We start from the raw sequence: 27,226 nt of genomic DNA on the forward strand, positions 1-27,226 counted from the left end.
ATTTAAATCAGTTGTCATAGCTCATAGCAAGGTTACAGATATATAACTGGCCTTCAGGCTGGGCCCCCTTAGCCCATAACAAGGTTACAGATATATAGAAACATTGGGGTAACAGTCACCCTGCTATAGTTCCAGGGGTACCCAGGGCACAAATAAGCACTCACCCCAAATCCCCCCCTAACTGGCCTTCAGGCTGGGCCCCCTTAGCTCATAACAAGGTTACAGATATATAGAAACATTGGGGTAACAGTCACCCTGCTATAGTTCCAGGGGTACCCAGGGCACAAATAAGCACTCACCCCAAGTCCCCCCCTAACTGGCCTTCAGGCTGGGCCCCCTTAGCCCATAACAAGGTTGCAGATATATAGAAACATTGGGGTAACAGTCACCCTGCTATAGTTCCAGGGGTACCCAGGGCACAAATAAGCACTCACCCCAAATCCCCCCCTAACTGGCCTTCAGGCTGGGCCCTCTTAGCTCATAACAAGGTTACAGATATATAGAAACATTGGGGTAACAGTCACCCTGCTATAGTTCCAGGGGTACCCAGGGCACAAATAAGCAGTCACCCCAAATCTCCCCTAACTGGCCTTCAGGCTGGGCCCCCTTAGCTCATAACAAGGTTACAGATATATAGAAACATTGGGGTAACAGTCACCCTGCTATAGTTCCAGGGGTACCCAGGGCACAAATAAGCAGTCACCCCAAATCTCCCCTAACTGGCCTTCAGGCTGGGCCCCCTTAGCTCATAACAAGGTTACAGATATATAGAAACATTGGGGTAACAGTCACCCTGCTATAGTTCCAGGGGTACCCAGGGCACAAATAAGCACTCACCCCAAATCCCCCCCTAACTGGCCTTCAGGCTGGGCCCCCTTAGCTCATAACAAGGTTACAGATATATAGAAACATTGGGGTAACAATCACCCTGCTATAGTTCCAGGGGTACCCAGGGCACAAATAAGCACTCACCCCAAATTTCTATGTAATATTCAAACATATCTGGGTAGGCAAAATTTGCCTTGGAAGCGCTGCAGTAAAGAATATACAAGAGCAAAACAAACATAGTTGCCACATCAACAGCTTCATTATCCTCCATGACTTCACGCACTGCTGCAGTATTTATATAGAGGAGTAATTACCAGCAGTAATACACAGAAATCTGTATGCCCCAGTTCTTCTAAGTCACCTTTAACCACATCTGAGAATATGGGAGAAGTCCGGACAAAGCAAACTTTTTTTCTTCCTTTTTCTTGCTGATCCCTCCAGCGTGACCCTGAGTCAGTGCTACAACAGATCTGCAAGAAAACTCAGACTGCCTAACCCATTGTAATCATTGTAACTAATGAAGTAGGCTAGAAGTGTTGTACATTATGTTTTGGCTTCTGTACCAGCCCAAGGCACCCACAGCCCTTTATCAGGGAAGATCTGTGCCCCCAAAGATTCCCCAGTAGCCCCCCATCTTCTTTTACCCGATTTTCCCCACCGTAGGTGGCCAATAATGAAAAATGATCCACCAAAGGCACCGCGTATGGCCATATTAAGTTACATATTAAATAACATTAGGCATTAGCCATTAAGTTCCAGTACTAGACTAGATGATGTTCTAGTGTCCCAAAGCTGCCATCTCTGGTAATTCACAAGCAGCACGATACATGTATTGTTCCATCACTGGCCTAGTATGGCTGGGCGTTGGGGTCATGGAATGATGAAATAGAGGCTAAATGCACCATTTTGGATTTTGCTCCTTATAAAACTACAGCCTGTGCCGTTCCTTTCATGCCAGGCCATTGCGTAGGAACGATCCTGCCGTTGCTTTTGAAGAATGCCTTATCTTATTAACAGGCTGTAACACAGGGCATTTCCCCAGAAGCCATAACTTCTTGTTATTCTAAGCAGGAGGGGCTGTTACGCTGTATAAAACACAACAGAATCGGTGATTGCCTTGCAGCACAAGTTCTGACTTTTACAGTTGTGACTCCGTTTACAGTAAAGCGCCGCTGTGCGGAGTGTTTGTTTGTGTTACGCGTGTGGTTGGCAACATTCAATAAACATTACTGCCAGAGCAATGGTACGTGACTAATGTATGAAATATGCTGCCAGTCTGGGCTAGTGAGAGGAGATGCTTATTTATATATACAGTATATAATACACAAGGGACCTGAATATTTTGTCAATTATATCCTTATAAAAGGTGCTTAGTGATGTCATCAGTTATAATAAGTGCTCAGTGATGTAATTCCTGCCACATGACTCAGACTTGTATATTATAATAAAGTACCCCCAATGGCCTGTATGTGCTCATAGAAAACCTCGGTGACTTATAATATCCTTATATTTTACAACTGGGTGCACTTTATTCACTATATATTCCATCTTTAATCACTCTTAATACCATGATGAGTAGAAGGTAGGTTGTCCCCATCCTGGGCCCCAGTGAAGAGAATGTTTAACTGGCGGTTTCACACACAGCGGAATCTGCTTATCTTCAGCACTGGTTGTTATTGGATGTATTCCTCATCATTCAGTAATGCTTTATTCAGATCTAGCCTCTGCATATTAAAGGATAAGTAAACACTTAAAAAATTGTGGTCTTACTCAGGGTGCTTTTCGCAGCACATATGCAACATCAGAACCCTTCTCAGTTTCCCTTCTGAAGGTATCTCCCTCTGTCTGTACAGTTACAGGAACTGACCAGCAGGTGGTGCTGTGGTTACACAATTCATTATATTGGCAGTTAATGAAAACTTAAATAGCTCTGAAACTGAAAAAATAATCATTAATTAAACTTTTTTTTTAGGCTTTTCTTATCCTTTAATGACAGATGAGACTGGCAACTGCAATTTCTCACCATAAACAGGTTTCCAGAATGGCAGTTATTATCATTTACATGCTACAATTATACAACACCGGATATAATGGTTTTTAAACAATTAGCAAGTGACGAGGCTGAATGCAGAATCAATTCATGTTCTAATTGACACATTAAAGTGAACTCTGTTGTCCAAAGACTGAGATAATCCTAAAAAAAACGTCACTATTCAGCACAATAATATTCCATGATAATCAGTGTTTGGGCTTCAGTTCAGCTGAATGCTAAAGGGTTCCACTAATCTAGAACTTGCAACGTGATTCAGTCAGTTATATGCTGGCAACACCCTGACCATTCATTACAGGGCACTAAATCTACCAGTGTCCATGATATCACATAATGTATTACACTAATATAGCACCACCCTGGGCGCTAGTAGCCAGCACTGATGAGTTGTATGGGAGCCAAAGAACCTATAAAAAATAGTCTAAATACTGTAGCTAACCTCTAAGGTATTGGCGGGTGAGATCTAGTCTTCTAAATGTTATACAAAAACTCCCAGCACCCTACCAACAGCTGTATATGGGAGTCATAGTTTACAAGCTGTAGGATTTCCGTGCCTGTTCTAATACAAGTACTTATGAATACCATAGAAAACATAAGCAAAATTGTTCAATACGTTATAGTGATGTTATAGAACGAAATATCCAGACTGTCTTCTTTATTGGTAAATCCGTGCTCCTCGATATTTGATATGCCCTAGAGCAATGGGAACTCCTAAACCAGTGATCCCCAACCAGCGGCTCGGGGGGGACATGTTGCTCCCCAACCCCTTGGATGTTGCTCCCAGTGGCTTCAATTTTTGAGTTTGAATTGGAGGCAAGTTTTGGTTGCATAAAAACCCAGTGTACTCCCAAACTGAGTCTCCTGTAGGCTGCCAGTCAATATAGAGGCTACCTAATAGCCAATCAAATCCTTTTATTTGGAACCCCAGAAACTTTTTTTTATGCTTGTGTTGCTCCCCAACCTTTTTACATTTGAATGTGGCTTACAGGTAAAAAAAAGTTGGGGATCCCTGTCCTAAACCAATAACTATATGCAATACCCCCTTTCTAACAAATAAAGATTATGCATGGCTCTCATCCAATCATGGAGCACCTTAAGAATAAGGATCTCAAAACAGCAGATTAATCTAAGCCCCTAAATCCCAATAAATTTTACAAATAAATATGACATAATGAATACTAGAAATACATGCCTATCAATTGGTTCTGTGGTTCTCAGTAGGAAGTAGCCCAATGATTCAGCTCTTTCCATGTTATTCTTTATTCTCCTGGTTTAGGACTTATTCTGTAAATCTCATAATAAACCCAGATTCTATAAAAGGAAAAATAAAATGGTAAAAAAAATGTATTTGTAATTTTGCAGATACGAGGAAACCTCAAGAGTTATTTCTTATATATTTATTTATTCTTGGTTGGCCAGAGAACCCGCTTCATGCTCAGATGGAGGTCAGTCTTCATTTTTTGAGAAATGGTATTGGGTTTTACACACACAAGCAGAGCCCCAAGTTGGATCAGTCATTTGGGCTTTAGGACAACTGAGTGGACTGAGTATTCATTTATAGCGTATCAAACTACATGCTCCTGGTATGGGTTCATGGGCTAATGAGTAATCACTGAAGATGTTTCACTACTCATCTGAGCAGTTCAACTGACTGGTATGGGAAGTCTTTTGTATATAACCTCCTCCACTAACCCACTCACAATGGCACATCTTCAGAGAGGTGACATCTGAAATCTCACAGAGGTTGAATTAAAACCTTCATAGTCTATATCTAATAGGGATTGATCTACAAAAAATCTAATTGTTTTTGATAAATGACATTGTGAAGCCTTGGCCTAGGGGATCTTGCTTTAGTCATGTAAAAAGGATCAACTTTTACTATTCCTTATACATTGGGAGTTCATTTAGATCCATGGTGTAATGTTAATGGCAGTGCTACAACTATCATTGTGTATTATCTGAAAATCTATGGTGAGACCATAACCTAAGGAGGAAGGACAGGCCTACCAATAAATGGGAATTACAATCTAACAAAACCGTACTTTAGGTCTGTACTAGTGTGCACTTAAACTCAACACTCTCTTTATGTACAGCACTGTCTGTAACCTTCTCCCAGGCTGTTGATGGCTTCTTCCTTGGTGGCGGAGATGTCCAAACCCATTTGAAGGAAAGTTGTGCTGCCCACAGTTAGGTTTGAGACTATTACTACTGCAAATATAACCAAAATTGCTACTAACAGGGTAGGCTGGAGAGAAAGCTTTCAGGCAGGTCAGTGGGACTCTCAGGTCACCCAACGAACATGTCTTACCATCACAACACATGCTAGTAGGCCCTGGATTATGAACTGCAACCAAAAATAAATCAATAAACAGTAAGAAAACAAGTCAAATCTACTAGGGCAGAATGGGTAATCTGTAGATTCTACCAAAATCCTGTGGAAGAGGTTGAGCCAGATAAGGACTGGCCATTCTATGGGACCTTATTGATAGAAATTGTGCAAGAATTTGGGATTGTATAAAACTTGTAATCACTTGAATACAAAAGCATTGTATTGACTGGTACCCATGTAATTGTTTCCTTCCCAGAAAAAAAACCACATTGCATTCCAGCCATGCTTTATGGTACAGACCCTACAGACTATGGATGGATTTGCCCTAGCAAGCAAAACCTCCTCATGGATCAAAGGCAGTCGACATAAGTCTACACATCTGCAGACCCACTTTTTGCCTATTTCATTGGTATTTCTAGGAAGAAGACTCTTCTATGAAGACGGCAAATTGCTCCCCTCATCCACCTTGATTAAAGTGTTGGCACATTGTGAGAATTCTTGTTGTGCTTTCCCTTAAATAATGAGATTTCCTAGCAGAATTGAAATTAAACTCTATGCTTACCTGTCGGCATCTGGCTTTGCACCAAGGAGAGTTGCACAGACAGGATCCATAGCACCAAGTAGCTCATTGTTATGGCCCTGAGGGGGTGGAGATTCTCTCCCAGATTCTTGTTTGTCTGTCTGAACCTTCACTGAGTTCCCAGAATGCAGGAGAGCTGCCCACGTCTGCAGTCACTTCCCTGAGGGCAGATTCTGGGGAGCCGTATGATCGGGGTTCATGCATGGCCCTCACCAGTGGCAAGGTGTAAGCTACTAGCTCCTAGCAAAAGTGACTTAGACATTCTGCCCTATAAAGTGATCTATGGCAATGAAGGAACAAGATGGAAGAGTTATAAAAGGCATTATGTCTCTGCACCTCCAACCCCCAAAGCCCAGTTTGCAAGATGAAGGAAGGTTCACAACATCCTTTGTGTTAGTGTTTATTGTAATGTTGCACCTCACGTCTAGCAACTGGTTAGGGAAAGCCCTTGACAAATGAACATACTATTTTCAGTTACCCATTAATTATAGATGACTCACAATAACACAAGGAGAAACTTCTTCATACGTCACTGAGTGGCAAGAGACTTGGTTGTGGTTAGAACTCACAATGAATTCTATTGTGGCCCTTTGCATCATTATTCATTATCTCCATCCTGTTAGCTGCTTACTCAGATCCTAGCTGAGGCTTCTCTCCTTCAAAGTCACCATGGCGTGGCAACATAATGATTAAAATGGCACCTAACTATATCAAGGCGCTATAGGGTCATACAAAACCCAAGCTTGCCCTCTGGTACATCAATCTAGCCAGGCTCAATTAGTTACACAGGACATAATGGGATATACTGGCATTACTTATGCAAGTAGATGAGGATGACTTAAATGTATGGACCTTGTTCAATAAAAAATGGCAAAAGGTTGAGGTAACATCAGGAACATGAACATTCTAGTTCTCTGGCTGTCAAATGTTCTGAATGTGAGCCACCAGCAAATATAAAAAGACTTGGGGAGCAACACAAGCACCATAAAAGTTCATGGAGGAGCCAAATAAGGGCTGTGATTGGCTATTAGGGGCCTCTATGCACCCTATCAGCTTACAGGAGGCTTTATTTGGTAGGAAATCTTGTTTTTATTCAACCAAAACTTGCCCCCAAGTCAGGAATTCAAAAATAACTCCCTGGTTTGGGGGCACTGAGAGCAACATCCAAGGGGTTGGGGAGCAACATGTTACCCCCGAGCCACTGGTTGGGGATCACTGGTCTAGATGTTCTGACTGCATGACTGAGAATAATGCAATCCAGCATCAGACTGGCCAACTAGAGGATCCCCATGTGAGCCCATTGTCCCATGGGGCCCAGGCCAGTTCCTCATTGTGGGCCTTTACAAAAACCCAGTATCATTTGGTATGATATGTATCTAATTGCTGTAGAAGTTCCAGTGTTTGCTTCTTTAGCAGTTAGAAAGCCCACAGGCACAGCCTCTCCGTACAGTTATACTCGGGTGCCCAGTACTGAATGGGGCACCTAATGAAGGGACTTGCCCCGGAATGTTGTGTGCAGCCTGTCTGACAAAATAGACATAGGGGCTCACACTGTGGAAGAGAAATTCCATGTTCCAGTTCTGTGTGTTCTATGAGGTTCTCTAGCAGAACATAGAAGGCCCAGTCCAACACTGGTTTGAACAATTCCTGTAATACTCTTACTAGTTTTTGAAGTACAATAATCAACAACAACACATCACAAGTGGCTGGATAAAAAAATCCTTTTCTCACAAGCTCCACCACTAACTCCATCTATGGAAGAACCTTGGACTTGATTAGATCTATAATAAATGGCAAATCTAACAAAATAATATCTTTCACAGTTGTAGACAGTGTGATTTTTGCCCCGACACAACTTGAGAAACTTGCCTCACGTGCTACTTTGAGAGCGATGTCAAAAAAACCACCCATGGTAACTTTAAAGGGGAACTCCACCCAAACATAATTTCAAGCAACTTTGCAATATACATCAATTAAAAAATATTCAACCTTTTCATGTTTAATGTAGTAATATGATTTGTAATAGTTCCCTAAGCTTCATCTAAATAAACCATTTGCCATTGGGTAATCCTAAATAGAAAATTGCCATTTTAAGAATTAAGGGCCGCCCCCTGGGATCATAGGATTCACAGCGCGCACAAACAAGCCAAGGCACACATACATGCTAGGCCCCATCAGCCAATGAATGGGCAGAGTTCTGTCTTTTACTCCCACACTACTTCCTGTTACAGTTAGAGCTGCATTATTTCCTGTCAGCTGATCTCTGAGGGAGCACACAGCCCATCACTAAATGGCGGCTCAAGGGAAAGGGTGTAAAAGGGTAATATTTACTGATATATATATTCCAGTTTGCGAGATTCTTTAATAGGTCACTTAATATGAAATACATCTGTTGGTTCATTCTGGGGGTCTAGTTTGCCTTTAAATTCCAAAATGCACAGTAATTATAATATTTCTATTTTCTTGTACCCTATTATTGGCATTTGCTAGCACAGACACTGAGTTGCTTTCTGGATTGGCAGTGAGCTGCAATCATTGGCAAGATCTGAATCATGGCACTCGGTAGCTTCCTTGCAAAGGGAGGCAACACCCCATTTTCTTTCTTGGAATAATCCAGTACAACTCTGAACATGTATAGATGTTAGTCACAGCTTTATTCCTGTAAACCTTCTAGAAAAAAAGAAAACATGAACTAATTAAAAGGAAAGCACCTGTTCATGCCTGCATCAGATAAAGATACATTTCCATCTGTATTCACGTTTATATGCATGATAAATCCTAAAATCAACCCAAAAAACTATGTATAATGTAGTACAGGTATACGATCCGTTCTCCAGAAACCTGTTATCCAGAAAGTTCTGAATTACGGAACATCTCACATAGACTCCATTATTAGCAAATAATTTTAATTTTTAAAAATGATTCCATTTTCTCTGTAATAATTAAACCTGTACTTGATCCCAACTAAGATATAATTACCCCTTATTGGGGGCAGAACAGCCCTATTGGGTTTATTTCATGGTTAAATGATTCCCTTTTCTCTGTAATAATAAAACAGTACCTGTACTTGATCCCAACTAAGATATAATTACCCCTTATTGGGGCAGAACAGCCCTATTGGGTTTATTTCATGGTTAAATGATTCCCTTTTCTCTGTAATAATAAAACAGTACCTGTACTTGATCCCAACTAAGATATAATTACCCCTTATTGGGGGCAGAACATGACCCATTGTGGACATGGACAGTATTTATTAGTGATTATCTTGTTGTTTCAGCTGTTGGTTGATGTATTTATCTTTGCCCTTGGGAAAAAAAATTGTTGTTTTACAACCTATGTTGCTTAACTATCCCAGGGTGATTCATGTTTGATGGTTTTTTCCTCTTTTGTTTTGTGTTTTTTTAGAAGTTGCTGTGGCAGCCAAGAAATCAGAGCAGCAGTATAGGTAGAAAAAAACATTTCCATAGGTTCTAGACTGGCAATCTGTGGGTTGTGGCAAATGCCAGAGGGGCTGCTGTAAGATGCTATAGATCAGTGATCCCCAACCAGTGGCTCTGGGGCAACAAGTTGCTCCCCAACCCCTTGGGTGTTGCTCTCAGTGCCCCCAAACCAGGGAGTTATTTTTGAATTCCTGACTTGGGGGCAAGTTTTGGTTGAATAAAAACAAGATTTCCTACCAAAAAAAAGCCCCTGTAAGCTGATAGGGTGCATAGAGGCCCCAAATAGCCAATCACAGCCCTTATTTGGCTCCTCCATGAACTTTTATGGTGCTTGTGTTGCTCTCCAAGTTTTTTTACATCTGACTGTGGCTCACGAGTAAGAAAGGTTGGGGACCCCTGCTATAGACAGTCACTATTTATTGAGCCTATGGGGGGCTGTTTGTGCCTCTGTGTACTGAAAATCAGGCCCGGACTGGCAATCTGTGGGTTCTGGCAAATGCCAGAGGGGCTGCTGTAAGATGCCATAGACAGTCACTATTTATTGGGCCTATGGGGGCTGTTTGGGCCTCTGTGTACTGAAAATCAGGCCCGGACTGGCAATCTGTGGGTTCTGGCAAATGCCAGAGGGGCTGCTGTAAGATGGCGTAGCCAGTCACTATTTATTGGGCCTATGGGGGGGGCTGTTTGGGCCTCTGTGTACTGAAAATCAGGCATGGACTGGCAATCTGTGGGTTCTGGCAAATGCCAGAGGGGCTGCTGTAAGATGGCATAGCCAGTCACTATTTATTGGGCCTATGGGGGGGCTGTTTGGGCCTCTGTGTACTGAAAATCAGGCCCAGACTGGCAATCTGGGGGTTCAGGCAAATGCCAGAGGGGCTGCTGTAAGATGCCATAGACACTCACTATTTATTGGGCCTATGGAGGGCTGTTTGGGCCTCTGTGTACTGAAAATCAGGCCCAGACTGGCAATCTGGGGGTTCAGGCAAATGCCAGAGGGGCTGCTGTAAGATGCCATAGACAGTCACTTTTTATTGGGCCTATGGGGGGCCTCCCTTCATAAAACTGGTCTTTCCCAGATTTCATATTGATAATGATCTTTCAAAAAAAAAAAAAAAAGAAGTAGACATCCCAGACGCTGACTTAGCATACGGAGATGTTAAAGATAGCTGTTCTACCAAGATACAATGTGTCACCGTCCAACGGGACTACTGATAAAGGAGAACAGCTCTGCAAACAAAAATTGAGAACATGAGATTTGTTTTGCAAGAGACTGAATGCCTAAGGCCTAATGTGAACATCTGGTTCTCTGGGTACTTGCTTAGGAATAAGAGGAGATACATCAGGCCTCCGTCTTATGTGTAAGCGCCCCGGCCAAAAACAACTGTATGGAAATAAGTCACACGTCCAAGACCAAGGTTGACTGGTAAGAAAAATAACTTTATCCCCATAATAAATAAATCCAGTGCAGCCATAATGTAGCCGCAGTGCAGCAAGAAAGGACATTTGATTTAATGTTCAGCCAAGCACCGCTCCTCCTCATGCCGTCACCTGATTCCCTTTCGGCCACTTCTGAGCCGCAGAGGTTTCAGCAGCCTCCATGATGGACCACCAATCTACTGTAGAAAAAAACAAACAAACATAATAATAAAGAATTTATTTTACAGCTTTTCTCCCAGAATCCTTTGTATGGTGCCTTATGTGGCTTCTACCAATGCCACAGCAGCTTTTGCTGTACAGAGTGAAACTGGATATAAGATGGGAAGGTTAGAATTCGGCTCTATTGATGCCAGGGCATATGAGTTTATTTGGTGAAAATCCTTCCCTTGAGGAACTGATCTAAACTTACAGATTCAGAATATCTCCTCGGCATTGCTGGCACGGGTATCTCGCAGCTCAGTCAGTCTCACAAGGAGCGCCTTCAGCTCTCGCTCGCCGTGCTGTTTGCTGTCTCTGGTCCGAACATTTACTGTGCTGTTCTGCTTCTCTTTGTCCCCGACCACTAGTGGTTAAGAGAAATGGTTACGTGCCCTGTGTATTATATGAGTGGAAACCCCGCTCACACAGGTCTATGGCAATAGAAACCCACCACAGTTATGCTGGTAGAGACAATTCCAGCTTTATTACACATAACCTGACTTGCTTTACTATTTCAGCTGTATTCTATTTATTTTTCCCATCATCTCCCACATCTCACATGGAGGCTTCTCCTTGGCTCATTGCAATTGTAAACCACAGACTGTATCACTTACCTCGATTTTAAATACTCTATATGGCCAAAAGTACGTGGATGCCTGCCTACCTGGCATCTCATTCCAAGAGCAAGGATATGAAGTCAGTCCTCTGCTGGTAAAATCTCCCAACATCAGTACCAAACCTCTTCTGTATGGATGGATGTAACTCCCACAAACAACATTCCAATATCTATGGTGAAGCCTTTCCAGAAGAGTAGAGGGAAAGCTTTCCACTAGATGTTGGAACAATGTTGGCTAGAGTTACTTCCAGTCATATATAAGAGGTTGGGCAGTGATGGTGGGAATCAGGCTTGGCTCACATTGGAGTTCTAGTGAATTCCACCGGGGCTCAGTTGGGTTGAGGTCAGGTCTCTCGCTTTGTAAGTGGGGATAAGAGTCTTCCCTAAAATGTTGCCACAAAGTACGAGGCATGGAATTTGCCAAGAATGCCACTGTATCATGTAGTAAGGCTGTGGCTTAAATGGACAATTCCAATAATAAGAAAGGAGTGTGCTTTTGGTCACAACAAATCTGCTAGAACAGCCAGTCCACTTACCTGCTTTGCCATGGAGGCTAAACCTAAGTCATCTGTAAAACACAGCTGGAATACTCTCCCTCATATTACTATGCTTGTTCCTGATACAATTTAGGCCACAGTTGAGCGAGACATCAGCTGAGGCCAGTAATACCCCAGCTGCAGGGCACAAACCACAAGCTATTTATGGCACATTATCATGCTGCACATTTAGCTTGGTGCTCTGACAGAAATTATCTTTGTCAGGCCGATGTGACAAATGAAGAATTTAAAGGGGGTATATCCTTGCTTAGTCATCTTCCCTTTTTATGAGCAGGGAGAAATATTCAGCTTTCATAGGAAAGTCCAGCAGATATTATAGCATGCATTGGTGGAGCAGGAAAGTAATAGGTTACTGAAGCTTCAGGCACCCACCGGACTCACCGGAGGGGTACCAAATAGGCTGATTAAATGATTACAGAACAGAACCGGTCCTTTATATTTGGCAATCCACAGGCCTGTTGAAGGTGTGGGGGTCATCAGCATGCCCAAACCATTCCAAAGGCAAGATGTGCAATTTGGCCATTTAGGTTGAGGCAGAACAAAAGGACTTCTATAACAAACCATGAAACTGGCAGTCCACATGGGAATTTACTATATATATAGTATATATAACTGCATATATACCTACACACCTTGAATGATAACACAAAAGACTAGATTTTCATGGTTGGGTGCACACTGGGCACATTACAAGGCTGTGATAAAGTGACTGTTTGGCCTCAGGCTAATGATCCAACCATAATGATTGCCTATATCTATATTTCAAATGTTTCTTGCACCTACCCATTGGCTAAAGGTAGGACAGCCTTTCTTAATTAATTATTAATACAGCTATGTATGTGAACCTTATGGCATTTCAAAGTAAACAAATCCAAAGTCACCCAACCCTTGTGAATTGACAGATCCACCATTTGGTAGACCACTACCTTCACAAACAATGTATGGGTGGTCTGTCTTTTCTGGGGCTGCTAAAGCAAACCATTTGACTGGTATTTGGTTGCTTAACCCTTTACCTGCTATGTGTACCAAACATCATGCAATCAGTTGTCTGGCCCACGGTCTACAAAGCTAAACCAATACTGTGTGCTTTAGGGTTACAATATATTGAATAAAACACACAATAATGAAGGGACAGACATGCACTACAACAACTCAATGTATAGCACAAATGACTACGTACCGAGAATGAAGTTGTACTGGGCCACTTGGGCCTTGCGGATTTTTTTGTTCAAAGTGGTCCCGTGGTCAGTGTCCAGATCCACCATAAATCCTGCATCATGGATCATCCTTTGTACCTTACGCAAATATCAGCAGGAAACAGCATTAAAAAGTAGTACATTGTCAAAAATTACATTAAAATACACTTTGACTTGTGCTTCAGGCTGGTCCCACTTTCTGCTGCTTCTGGACCCCACAAAGAGAGCCAGGGCCACAGTTTGGGAACCTTTGAGTCACACGATTTAATCGTTGGGGACATCCCGCCAGAACCATAAATTCAATCGGATTGTTGTGAAAAGCTTAAACAAAACAGCAAGTGGGTGAATACTGAAAGGAGGGCCTGGGTCTTCACCCACATAATTCCTTTAAATACACAGGTCAGAGTTTGGCATTTATATGCTCTTACCTTATAAGCATAACTCTCTACGCTTGGACCTACAGGAATCACCATAACCTGGAAAGGCGAAAGCCAGAGTGGCCTGCAAAACATCCAGAAAGTGACTTCAAGTATTTTATGGGTAAAGGCAATTTGAAGTATTCATTATTTATACATTTACATTTCTGTGTGAGCTTTTGTGCCTGTTTGATCTCTGCCCCATATGCAAAGGGCTCTGCACAATTCAAAACTTAATCAATTGAGCTCCAAGTGTCCTTTAACAGGTGACAGACATGATGACTTTACCTGCACCACCCACAGATAAACATGGCCCATACTATTATTCTGCCTTTGGCACAAGTACAGCAAGTAGCTACTCATCTGCTCATTGCCAGTTTGTCACTATACAGATAACACTGGATCATAGAGTGCAACACAGACAGGCACACACAGAACCCCTGGTTACATAAATAAGCTCATTGCCAGTTTGTCACTATACAGATAACTCTGGATCATAGAGTGCACCACAGACAGGCACATACAGTAGCCCTGGTTACATAAATAAGCTCTTTTCCAGTTTATGAACATGACTGGGGCTGACGCACAGCTGGATGTGTAATCATCCTCGGCTCACTCGGTGGTTTGGCACAAAGTGACAGAGGTTGGCGCATTAATCAGCAGAAACTCACCACTTCCCTCCATAGTTCTCAGCGAGGATAGCCAACATGCGCTCCACCGAGCCCAGCACAGCGCGATGGATCATCACTGGCCTTTCCACTGCCCCATCAGCTTTCCTGCAGATAACAGGGTTAGAAAGAGTACAAATTTGTATACAACCAACTGCTTTATTCCATTATAATATACAGTTTGGTTATTTCCCTATGGGACAAAACTAGAAATTACATCCTTATACACTTTGCTTAGCGATGTCATCAGTATAATCGGAGCTTAGTGATGGAATTTCTGTCACATGACTCACTAAAACTTGTATATTATAATAAAGTACCCCCTGTTAATATAAGGATATTAGAAGTCACTTATAATATCCCTTAGTTTTAAAAAAAAGGGGGCACTTAATTCAATATATTATTATAAAACAGCAATACATTTCTTGGCTCTGCATTCTTATTATTCTTGCAAGGGGAGATGCCAACACACTCCATACACTATTACTTATTTGTGTTCCTCTTCTGCCTTTTTCCAGCTTTCAAATGGGGGTCACTGACCCCAGCATCCAAAAACTGTGGCTCCGTGAGGTTACAATGTTGTTGTTACTTTTTATCACTTATTTTTTGTGTTCAGGTTCTTTCCTATTCATATTCCAGTCTCTCATTATAACTACTCCCTGGTTTTTAAGGTAATTCGGACCCTAGCAACCACATACAGGTAGCTGCTGAAATTCCAAACTGGAGAGCTGCTAAACAAAAAGTGAAAGAATTAAAAAACCTAAAGAAAATAAATACCAATTGCAAATTGTCTCAGAATATTGGTCTCATCACACTAAAAGTTTACTCCAAGGTGAAAACCCCTTTAACCTAATTTACTGAGTTTATTAAACAGCATATCAGAATTTCATGGGCTATCTAACTCAGCCTGTGCCTTTATATGGTCACAGAACCCCTTATTTAATTCTAATATCCTTATTATTTACAGGAGGGGGTACATTATCCCTTACAATACATGAGTGATACTCAGAGTTCCCTGTATAACTCAGCCTGCAGCCTTGTGCCTTTATATGGGCACAGAACCCCTCAGTGACTGCTAATATCCTTATGATTTACAGTAGGGGGTACATTATCTCTTATAATACATGAGTGATACTCAGAGTTCCCTGTATAACTCAGCCTGCAGCCTTGTGCCTTTATATGGGCACAGAACCCCTCAGTGACTTCTAATATCCTTATCATTTACAGTAGGGGGTACATTATCTCTTATAATACACGAGTGATACTCAGAGTTCCCTGTATAACTCAGCCTGCAGCCTTGTGCCTTTATATGGGCACAGAACCCCTCAGTGACTTCTAATATCCTTAACATTTACAGTAGGGGGTACATTATCTCTTATAATACATGAGTGATACTCAGAGTTCCCTGTATAACTCAGCCTGCAGCCTTGTGCGTTTATATGGGAACAGAACCCCTCAGCGACTTCTAATATCCTTATCATTTACAGTAGGGGGTACATTATCCCTTATAATACATGAGTGATACTCAGAGTTCCCTGTATAACTCAGCCTGCAGCCTTGTGCCTTTATATGATCCCGTATAAGTCCCTAGAATACATGAATAAAAGTCCCCTTCATGAAACACTCTATAAAAAATACATACCCTGTATAGCTGAGGTTGAATCGCAATGGTAGCTGAAAGTCTAGCTGGATTGTGGCACACTGGTGATAGCGCCCCATGGCATCTTGTATTTGAATGTCAATCTAGAACAGATTTAATAAAGTGACAGGCTCTGTTTATAATACAATATCTGTCTGGACAGGGGTACTGTATGAGTATCAGTGTATAACAGCTATATGCATGTAACTAAATGCCACCTTCTTGGTGGTCAGCTTCAGATCTATATCATTCTAGGCAAATATAGGAAGAAGAGATCCAGGATTATTGGACACAGAATGACAGGCTGCTTGGAAACGGATATGCATGCAGTCTATATGTAGTGTGGTCAAACTGCAGCACAATCCTACGGCGGGGGAAGAGGCCTAGGGTGCCTGTTTAGCTTGGCTGACCTTTGCGATACACATAGTTTTCAACCATGAGGGCCCAGCCAACTGAAATAGCGGTGTGCGGGCGCAATAAGAAAGCTGGCAGGGTTTCACACTTGTTTCCCATGTCAGTTAGGCAATGCTTGCACACAAAGGGTGTGGAACACTATTCATTCTGCTGCCCCAGGGAGTTCACATGAGTGACAGAGACACATTAGAGCCAGTAAAATGTTGCTCATGGTTTCCTCACGCTCATGGAACTGATGCAAGATACATAGAAAGTATGTGAAGTTTGGAAGGAAATCGGCCGGTAACCAGCAAAATGACTTACTCCCTTTCTCGTTGCCAGAAAATAATAAACAATTACCAGCAGCCTTGGTTTGGGAGAAATGGCTCGATTTCACAACTTTAATTAAAAGCTCAATATTTGCAATCTGTTTGTAATTGAAGTGTTTTCATTTCTTCAGTTATGAACAAACACAACAGAAAGCAACAAAGATGAGCAGCAACAGTGGCTCCAGATAGAGAAGGTCGGGAAGTGCAGAGATTGGATTCCTGTTACAATGAGAACAGTGTGGCTATGGGTGTTATTATTGCCTGGAAGCAGAGCAAACACCTCCACATGTGTGACACAAGCGGCACAATCCTCAATGACAATAATGAGAAGCACTTTGCAGACCTAAATGCCCCTTAGCGCTCATCTAACAAGCACTTGTGTCTCGGGGGAAAGCTGCACTCTGCTCCTTGTGATGAATTTTGCATAGGGCACAGTGTTAGGAGACACAGGCAAGCCCTTCCATAGGGCAAGTGATAAGGACAGTGCCTTGTTGCAGCTTCCACCATCTGCTGCTCCCTAACTTGCAGGTCTGAATAATGCACAAGTTACAGGCAGGATGGGTAAGGAACAGGAGGGGGGGATTGCCTATGTGCTTCTCGTCCCTCTCCAATACAGAGCTGACTAAATGCAGTCAGAGATGTTCTGGTGGGGAAACCACAGGTCTCTGTACTCTCAAAACAGAGTACAGAGAACGCAGTGTGCTAGATGGCCAATCGGCTTTGCAAATGACCCCTGATGAGTTTCACGACCTGTATAAAAGTTCTTTTATTATCCAATGCTACTGTAAGGTCTCATCCTACCTTTGGCCCATAAAATGCCCCATCTCCTGGATTCAGCTCCCACGGCAGCCCAAATCCATTTAGGCTCTTTTCAAGTTCCTTAAACAAACAGAGAAAGTGTTATTCACACTGTCAGGTAAGGTGGCGGAGGGTAAAAAACATAATTCTGAAATGTGCCAGTCACCTACCGCTTCCGCTTGCTGCCAAACCTCCTCCTCTCCCATGAACTGTTCTGGCCGAGTGGAGAGGAACAGCTTGAAAGTGAATCCAAAAACAGAATAGACAGTGCGAAGGAAGTCCAAGCACCCGTTAATTTCTCCTTCCAGCTGTAGATCAGGAACAGAATGTTGCTGAGTGCATTTCACATAGGTGCTGACTTATATGAAGCTTCAAGTACCACCATACTTACCTGCTCCATTGAGCAAAATATATGGGCATCGTCCTGCTGGAAGCGCCGCACACGTGTTAGGCCAGAAAGTGTCCCTGACAGCTCATTCCTGTGCAACACACCAAAGTCTGCCAGTCTCAGGGGCAGCTCCCTCCACGACCGAGGCCGGTGGTCAAACATCAAGCTGAGTCAGAGAAATTACATAAAAACCGATGATGGCCCTAGATGTTGTTCAACTAAACTCACATCATCATCATCAGTAGGATGCTGGGAATTGTAGTACAACAGCATCTGCAAGGCCACAAGAGCGTTATATGTTTTCCATATTCAGGCATCTTTTCTGTCCTGCTCTTTCCTTTCTTCACTGCTCTCTGTGACTACTTGCCCTTAACTCTGTAAGTAAATGCTGGCTGCTGACCCAGCCTCTATACACAATTGGGCTTTCTCAGATAATGGTTGAGCCATTAATGCAGTTTGCAGACAGTGGTTCTGCTTTGAGGCCTGGCTAAAGAAGCAGATATTCCTGTGAGTGGGCAGCTTTATACTACCCACCCAACAACCATCTATCCAAACCTAGTACAGCTCTTCGAGTTACTCTGTCTGCCTTCCAACATTACCCATAACCATCTTTTCTGTGCTCATTCCTTTCCCACCCACTCCCCCGACCTTCTCCTCTTTTTCTCACTGTTAAAGTAAATCCAGACTCACCAGTGGCCTGGACAGTTCATGGGCTTCAGTGAAAAGGTCTCTTCTTCCACTGTGAAGGAAAACATGTTCTTTCCGTAGTGTTCCCAGTGGCCCGATGTCTCCCATAACTTATTGTTGTACATGTTTGGTGTGATCACTTCTGTGAAGCCTCGTTTCCTGTACTCACTCTGCGTGGGGAGAAAGAGAGGCAGGTAGTTACAAACAGTGTAAAGGTGGCCATATACTGTAAGATATGCTCGTTTGGCGAGGTCTCCAAGTGAGTAGATCCTCTCCTAATATGCTCACCTACAGGTGGGTGGTATCAGGCTAATTTGATCATCTGGCCCTTAAAACGGCGGCCATAGGTGCCTTCAGATCGGGGACCACCTTAATGAGGCAGCATGGTTCCCGATCCAATGGAAAAACCAAACATGCCTGATCGAGATCTGGCAAATTTCAGGCCAGATGCTGGTCGGGGAGGCCCATTGGTGGTGGCCATACACGCGCAGATAAGCTGCCGAATTGGTCTAAAGGACCGATATCAGCAGCTAAAATCGGCCGTGTATGGCCACCTTAACAATTAGCAATTTCGATCTTTCGTGTGACCATTGGTTGCACGAAAGATCGGTCCCACCCTCCACTTACGTTCAGGGCTGAATCAATGGCGCCCGATCAAAATCTTTTAACCTGGTCAATCGACTAATCGACCAATATACCAATATCTGCAGCCTTTTGTGATATCGGTCGCCTTGTCGAGCCGCTATACACTTACCGAATATCATATGAAACGAGGTTTTGTACGATATCATTGGTGCGTGTATGGCCAGCTTAAGACAGTTACTTCTGTTTGTCAAACCAATACACAACCTTCAGCCCCTCCAGTGCATTTAAATCCAGGCATATCCTACTTAAGGGCTACTGGGATCGCTAGTTCTGCAAAACTGGAAGCACTGAAATTAGCCAATGTATGTATCAGCTAGTATACCGAAACCAGTAAGTCGAAGAAGAAACCCATTCAGTGTTGGTTATTTCCTTAACAATTAGCAATTTCGATCTTTCGTGTGACCATTGGTTGCACGAAAGATCGTTCCCACCCTCCATCTCCCAGTAGGTATCAGAATAGCACTCAATAGTAAGAAATCTAAGTCCGGCTTGGGACTCCTCCAGTTTCATGGGAGTAGGAGAAACAATAGGTTAGCTGAAAGCAGTTCTAATGTGTAGCGCTGGCTCCTTCTGAAAGCTCAGACTCAGCCATAACCTCACCAACATTCTACACTCAGATGGACTGGGGGCTCACACCCCCATAGTGTCATACAAGACAGCCTACAGTATTGAGCCAGCCATGTAAAGTGCTTGTAGGTTGTACAGCTCTTACATTTTTATGGAATATTTATAACTACAAAAACAATGAAAGCAAATGAATTAAATTACGGAGTTACTGTCCCGGCATGTTAACAGTCTAATCTAAACTGCAACTGGTTGGAAAACACTAATGCAGACACTCTTACTCCCCCTGGTGGGATAGCTTAGTATCCCAGAAAATCACTATAATTATGATTAACGTTTATTCAGCAAAAGCTGAAACTAAACAGACATCTCTCTTGGAAAATACGTAAGAATAAACATGTCTCCTAACCAAACTTTATTAAAGGGCCCACACAACACAGAAACCCCCAATATACCTATTACTGTCATCTGTTCCTTCAAAAAGTATGAAAAAATACTATTTTTATATGCTGAAATCCAGCTGCAAAACAGTTCTTTTCTTTCTCCATCATTTGAAATCCTGGCAGGGGAGGAGGGATTAAAACATCCATTTTACAAATTGTAACAACTTCTCCACAGCTTACAGACAGCATGCAGGAACTACATAACCCACAATGCATTGCACTGGGATGTTCCTTTCCTCACTGACATCACTTGTGCAGGGAATTGTGGGATTGGGAGGATGCAGGCTGAAGGCAGGCTGAAGGCAGGCTGAGGACAGGCGACTACTGTTACATTTTATTTGATTCTCAAAGTAGTCAGCCAGATCAGCAGGGGAACACGGGCCGGGCTTAGGGAACTGTTCCAAACAATATTATTACATTAAAAATCATGAAAAGGCTGCATATTTTTTATTTGATGTATATTGAAAAGTTTCTTGAAATACTTCATCACATTTGGGTGATGTTCCCCTTTAATCATTTCATCTGTGACTGGCTTATGTCAATGGGGCTGCGCTAGAGGAGAATACATACCTTTATGAAGTCTATCAAGATATTATAGATGTGAGCACCCCTGGGAAGAAAGAAACAACTTCCGGGGCTCAGGTCATGGAAGAAATACAGCCCCTGATCCTAAAACACAATGGAACAAATATATTGTCAATAACAGTGCGCTGCTCAGAGAGAAAGGACAAATTCCTGCTAGGGTTTTCCTGTGTTCTTACCCTTCCTATTTTGCGGTGGTCCCGGTTGATGGCTTCTTCCTGAGCTTTTTCCCACTCTTTTAGCTGTTTACCTTCAGGAAATGAAATCCCATAGACTCTCTGCAAAGCTTCTTGTGAAGGGTCACTTCTCCAGAAGGAAGAGGAGTTCTGTAGTGACCAAGACATGGGTTTGAGAGTATAAAATGACGTACAAGCTGCATTCATATGGAACGCATTAGTGCAATTCAGCAAAGTTACCTTTAAGAGTTTCAGTGCACGGATCTGTCCTGTATGTCTAACATGGGGGCCTCGGCACAAGTCAACCAGTGAGCCACACCTGGAAGGGAACATAGGAGGGAACATCAAGGCTCATTTCAGACATCTCAATGCCAATGTATTCAGTACAAAGCATTCAACATCAGATGCCATTCACTTGTATGGCAGGTAAGGTGTCTGCCCCAAGATAGAGGATGTAGTAGATGTTGGTGCCTCTAGGAACTCTAGATTAACCCCATATAGACTGTCTCTGAAATTGGAGTGTACAAATGCCACAGCTCACCTCTACACCCACTAGGTCTGTGGTTTCCAGACTTTTAGAATAATATCATATATTGATCTTTGTGGTAATATGTGATAATTCATGTTTTCTCCTGTTTCTGTCTATATGTAATTCTCCTCTGTCCATCCAGATGTGAGGTTTCATTACCTGTACACAGTTGTGCATGTATCCACCTTATCTTCAATGGTCCGAACCTTAAATTTGTTATACTGTGGAAGGAAAAAAAAATAAAAATTAAGGCAAATATCATCCCATAAAGGAAAACAGCGTGTTCAGTGGTAGAAGTTTCTAGACTTTGTACACCATCAATAGCTAAAAATTAATCCAAAAAGTACTGTATATACATATGTTGAAAAGGGATGGCCATTGCTGCTTTGCCTTGCCATAGACTCCTTCAGCTCACAATAAAAACTGCTCCAATTGCCCCTAATACACTTAACTGCCCTCCTCTTGCCTTTATCAAGATGATTAATGGGTAAGAACAGGACCCAATACTAAGCCCAGTGTTGTTTTCTTAGCTCAGTGCAACAGGGTCTCATAAGGAAACCAATGTGAAATCCAGACATAAGAAGCCGGCATTTACCTTGAAAAGTTCCAGCAGGTCTTCCCGGGCCACTTCAATTCTCTGGAAGGGAAGCTTTTGTTTAATAACGTCTTTACACAGAGTTTCCAGATCTGGTAGGTGACTGCCTAGCACAGTGCTAAAATGGGTAACAGACAAGAATACATGTTATTATGATTTATATGTGACAAAGGAGTGGGGAAGAATACGAATGCGACAGCTTTTTTAGGGTAATGGCAACCTGGCATATGCTTTGTGCAGTAGCCTGACGTTGCCTTGCAAGGCTCCACCAGTGATTTACATTAACCTCATTAGGACATAACATCCTGTCTGCAATATTTTGCTTCATTTTCCGAGGTCGCTCGAAGTTGCCTGCTGGAGGAAACTTTGCATGACTTTGGCAAATTAAGTGATGCTTTTGCCTTTCCACCAGCGATTCACTAACAGTCATTGTTTGCAAAGATACCAACACTTGTTTTCACTTTTAGAAGATTGTGTTGGGAGCAATACACAATTATGTTTAACCACAACCCTAGTTAGGGAGTGTTGGAATATATTTTGCTTCTAGGTATGTAGATAAATCTTCTAATGTTTCCTTTGAACAGTCCATGGGGAGAAATATATTTTACTACAGCCCCTCTCTCTTTCTCCCTGGAATCTCAGTGTTCCAGCAGCTGGAGAGTAATTTAGTTTCGTTCTTTCACCCAATAATGAGTTACTGAGATGTTTGTAGTGAAGTCCTCCATCGCACACTGTAATACAGCAAGTCTGGCTAGCACAGAGCTAGGTTGCAAATGCACCTAGTATTTATAAAACAACCTGCAATAGAAAAACTTAGAAAACAGGTACCTGTTAGGTAGGTAGATATCATAGAAATATCCATTCTCAGTGCTGGGCCCATGGCATAAGCAGCCCTCGTAGTGCTGTTCCAAAGCCAGTCCCAAGATATGGGCACTAGAGTGCCAAAAGATCTGTGAGAGATAATGCAGGAACAATCATCATTAAGATCAAAAGACATCTATGTTGTAAGGAAAATAGCAATAAACAAGTTATAGGTATGTTCTCTATTTGTAAGCTTTGCCAGGAAAGATGGCACCACTGTGTTTAACATTTCTGATAAGATCTTTATATTCTGTTAAAAGGAAAAGTAACATTAAATGCTATGGCACAAAGGAAAGCTGCCATATTACATGAATGGGCAAGGCCATGTCAGCCCTCGCAGACAATTGTTGGGCAGATGCACAGACTGTCCAAAAGGCAAGTGGTGGCACACAGACTGGCTGTGCGTTGGGTAATAAGAATCAAAAAATACACAGTATCAAACTGAACAGCAATCCCATCATAACTTCATCCAAAAGTAGAGTAGCAGTCTCCTTTAATTGGTTAATGGCGTAAAGAAGAATTTTGGATACTCACAGCTTGTCCTTCACGGGAATCAAAGGTCAAGAATTCAACTGCACAGTCTTCCTCCAGGGGTCGATTCAAATCGTATAGAGCTCCATTCACTCTGGCAGCAACAGTGCTACGTGCCAAGCTTGGGCTTTACATGAGGTGGAGACAGAAACACATTACTGCATACGTGTGTATGGGACTGCACTGGGAATGTGAATTTAACATGGCTGCTTTGTTCTGGGGGTGGAGGGTCATTACCTGGTTTGCAGAGCAATATCATATGGGGTGGTTTTCCAAGACTGCCCTGATATTTCCCTGCCATCACTTAGGGAAACATTTATGTTCCGACTGTCTCTCAGGACTCTTTCTGCAAGTCTTGCTTCATAGTTGATTCTCAGCTTTTCAAAAAGGTGCAGTCTCTCACTGACAAATTCAGGCAAAGCCTTCGGCTGTCAGAAGAACAAGAATTTATATACAATTTTGACTCGATAATCAATATTTTGATTAGTGGGTTGGTGGGGGCTGTTTGGGTGTGTCATTTAAATGCCAGGGCCTATTCTGAATCCCAATCTGGGCCTGGCAATATTTAAGTCTGAAAGCCTAAGGAACAGTGGATACTTGGGAGACTGAGGGCAATGATGGTGGCTCTGCTTTATAATAAAAAAGCTGTTGAGAAGCTAAGCTTAGTTGTTGCAAATTAACAGGTTTGCCTGTCATATAAACTGACGCTAAAGAGCGGATTATATTTTTATGCTAACTGCACTGGTTTCTGATTGCCCATGTACTAATAATCTGTATTAATTATTAATCAGACTTATATTGTTACATTTATATTGTATATATACAGTATAGTGTGCCATTTATATTCTATATATACAGTATAGTGTGCCATTTATATTCTATATATACAGTATAGTGTGCCATTTATATTGTATATATACAGTATAGTGTGCCATTTATATTGTATATATACAGTATAGTGTGCCATTTATATTGTATATATACAGTATAGTGTGCCATGTATATTGTATATATACAGTATAGTGTGACATGTATATTGTATATATACAGTATAGTGTGCCATTTATATTGTATATATACAGTATAGTGTGACATTTATATTGTATATATACAGTATAGTGTGACATTTATATTGTATATATACAGTATAGTGTGCCATTTATATTCTATATATACAGTATAGTGTGACATTTATATTCTATATATACAGTATAGTGTGACATTTATATTCTGTATATACAGTATAGTGTGCCATTTATATTCTATATATACAGTATAGTGTGACATTTATATTCTGTATATACAGTATAGTGTGCCATTTATATTCTATATATACAGTATAGTGTGACCTTTATATTGTATATATACAGTATAGTGTGCCATTTATATTCTATATATAGAGTATAGTGTGCCGTTTATATTGTATATATACAGTATAGTGTGCCATTTATATTCTATATATACAGTATAGTGTGACATTTATATTGTATATATACAGTATAGTGTGACATGTATATTGTATATATACAGTATAGTGTGACATGTATATTGTATATACAGTATAATGTGCCATTTATATTGTATATATACAGTATAGTGTGACATTTATATTGTATATATACAGTATAGTGTGCCATTTATATTGTATATATACAGTATAGTGTGCCATTTATATTGTATATACACAGTATAATGTGCCATTTATATTGTATATATACAGTATAGTGTGACATGTATATTGTATATATACAGTATAGTGTGACATTTATATTGTATATATACAGTATAGTGTGACATGTATATTGTATATATACAGTATAGTGTGACATTTATATTGTATATATACAGTATAGTGTGACATTTATATTGTATATATACAGTATAGTGTGACATTTATATTGTATATATACAGTATAGTGTGACATTTATATTGTATATACACAGTATAGTGTGACATTTATATTGTATATACACAGTATAATGTGCCATTTATATTGTATATATACAGTATAGTGTGACATGTATATTGTATATATACAGTATAATGTGCCATTTATATTGTATATATACAGTATAGTGTGCCATTTATATTGTATATATACAGTATAGTGTGCATTTATATTGTATATATACAGTATAGTGTGACATTTATATTGTATATATACAGTATAGTGTGACATGTATATTGTATATATACAGTATAGTGTGACATGTATATTGTATATACACAGTATAATGTGCCATTTATATTGTATATATACAGTATAGTGTGACATTTATATTGTATATATACAGTATAATGTGACATTTATATTCTATATATACAGTATATAGTGAGTGGGCCCCTAAGCTCAGGTAAGTGCCAGCAGGGAATCAGCAGAAAAGAAGATGGGGGGCTACTGGGGCATCTTTGGGGGCACAGATCTTCCCTGCTAAAGGGCTGTGGGTGCCTTGGGCTGGTACAGAACCCCAAAATGTTTAGCATTTCTGCCCTACTTCTTTAGTTCTCCATCACTTTTACCACCTGTTTTGTAGCTATGGGTTACATTAAAAATTGAATATGAATCCCACCCCCCAACCCCGGACTGATGTTTATAGAGAAACAGCTGGACTTACAGTTATATCATGTCAAACAACAATCTGCATGGAAGCAACGTTTCTGGTTGCGTGAGCAAGTCACATACCCGTGTATCTGTACAGAGAGTTCTGCAGGTGCGGTTCTGCTTCTGAGCTCCGAGCCCTGTTCTAAGGATCACGTCAAGAGAGTTCTGTGTTTGAAAGCAAAAAAGAAAAAATATAAGTCAATTATATTCCTAAATATGTGCACTACAGAATAGAGGCTATTTGCTTATCCCTGGGGTGCAAGTACTAAGGCACAAAGGGATGCACAGAGGAGCCCTGGGCACAGTCGCTGCCATGTTGCACCGGGATCCCAGGCATCTATTGCACGAGTTTGGATTTGGCTTATGTGCAGTAAAGAACTTTTCGGAAGATTTCTATACTGTGCAGTAAAGTAGTAGTAAAGGAGCAGGGCTGGGATAATAGGTAACAATCACTGATTCCTTCTCTGTTTAGCAAATATAAGGAAAGGATACAGCATGTACACAACATACACTGAATTCTAGTCATATTTACCCTTGGCATAGCTCTGGCATTAGCAACTCCTTTGCCAAAAGGTCATTTCTGGATGGGACCCTGGAAGTGAATATATATAATACATTTATACAAAGGGGACACTAACCACATAGACGAGGGAAGGCAAACAATGGTGTTTGAAGAGCCGCTTCACATTGGCAAAGGCACACAGCTTGGTGTTTCCCATGGTTCCAGCATGTTCCTATACACACACACCGTGCTGCTGTCACACTTTGCCAGTTGCAAGTTCTCAGTGGCTAGAAGGAAGTAGTGATGTCACAGCCATGTGACCAAGATTTGGGAGGGAGAATGTGATGTCATCTAGGGGGAGTGTCTAGCTTGCTATAACTGCCAGCCCAGTTACTGGCAGCTCATCCCAGAGCAGGGGGACTGTTGGGGCTGAGTTCTATGTGCCAGAAACATGCACAGAATGAGTTGCAGCTGCTCCGTATTGCACAGAGCAATGGCAGCAGTGCAACTGATTCCTTCAGGGCTGCTTGGGTGGGTACTGTGATCAGTGCAGTGCTGCTATACATACATTATACACAACGGGCTGCTGGGGACTGCAATGCATTAGGGGTTATGGCTGTACTGTGAGCCCCACTTTATAAGGAAG

At 41.6% G+C, this 27,226-nt stretch overlaps 1 protein-coding gene across 1 annotated transcript; it reads right to left on the minus strand.

Annotated features, from left to right (window-relative positions):
• Positions 1–10,643: 10,643 nt before the first annotated feature.
• tars2 (threonyl-tRNA synthetase 2, mitochondrial) lies at positions 10,644–26,919 on the minus strand. Its single transcript, XM_002942573.5, has 20 exons — positions 26,717–26,919; positions 26,160–26,243; positions 23,713–23,903; positions 23,479–23,602; positions 22,912–23,033; positions 22,084–22,201; positions 21,648–21,709; positions 21,200–21,278; positions 20,963–21,109; positions 20,772–20,870; positions 18,553–18,719; positions 17,866–18,028; positions 17,645–17,782; positions 17,478–17,555; positions 15,958–16,058; positions 14,319–14,423; positions 13,660–13,732; positions 13,216–13,330; positions 11,074–11,226; positions 10,644–10,843 (listed from the first exon to the last, which is right to left on the minus strand). Exons 1-19 carry the CDS (start codon positions 26,795–26,797, stop codon positions 11,078–11,080), a joined length of 2,196 nt encoding a protein of 731 aa, XP_002942619.3. The 5' UTR covers positions 26,798–26,919; the 3' UTR covers positions 10,644–10,843; positions 11,074–11,077.
• Positions 26,920–27,226: the final 307 nt, after the last annotated feature.

The sequence above is a fragment of the Xenopus tropicalis genome, chromosome 8 (assembly GCF_000004195.4).
Source record: "Xenopus tropicalis strain Nigerian chromosome 8, UCB_Xtro_10.0, whole genome shotgun sequence".
Lineage (NCBI taxonomy): Eukaryota > Metazoa > Chordata > Amphibia > Anura > Pipidae > Xenopus > Xenopus tropicalis.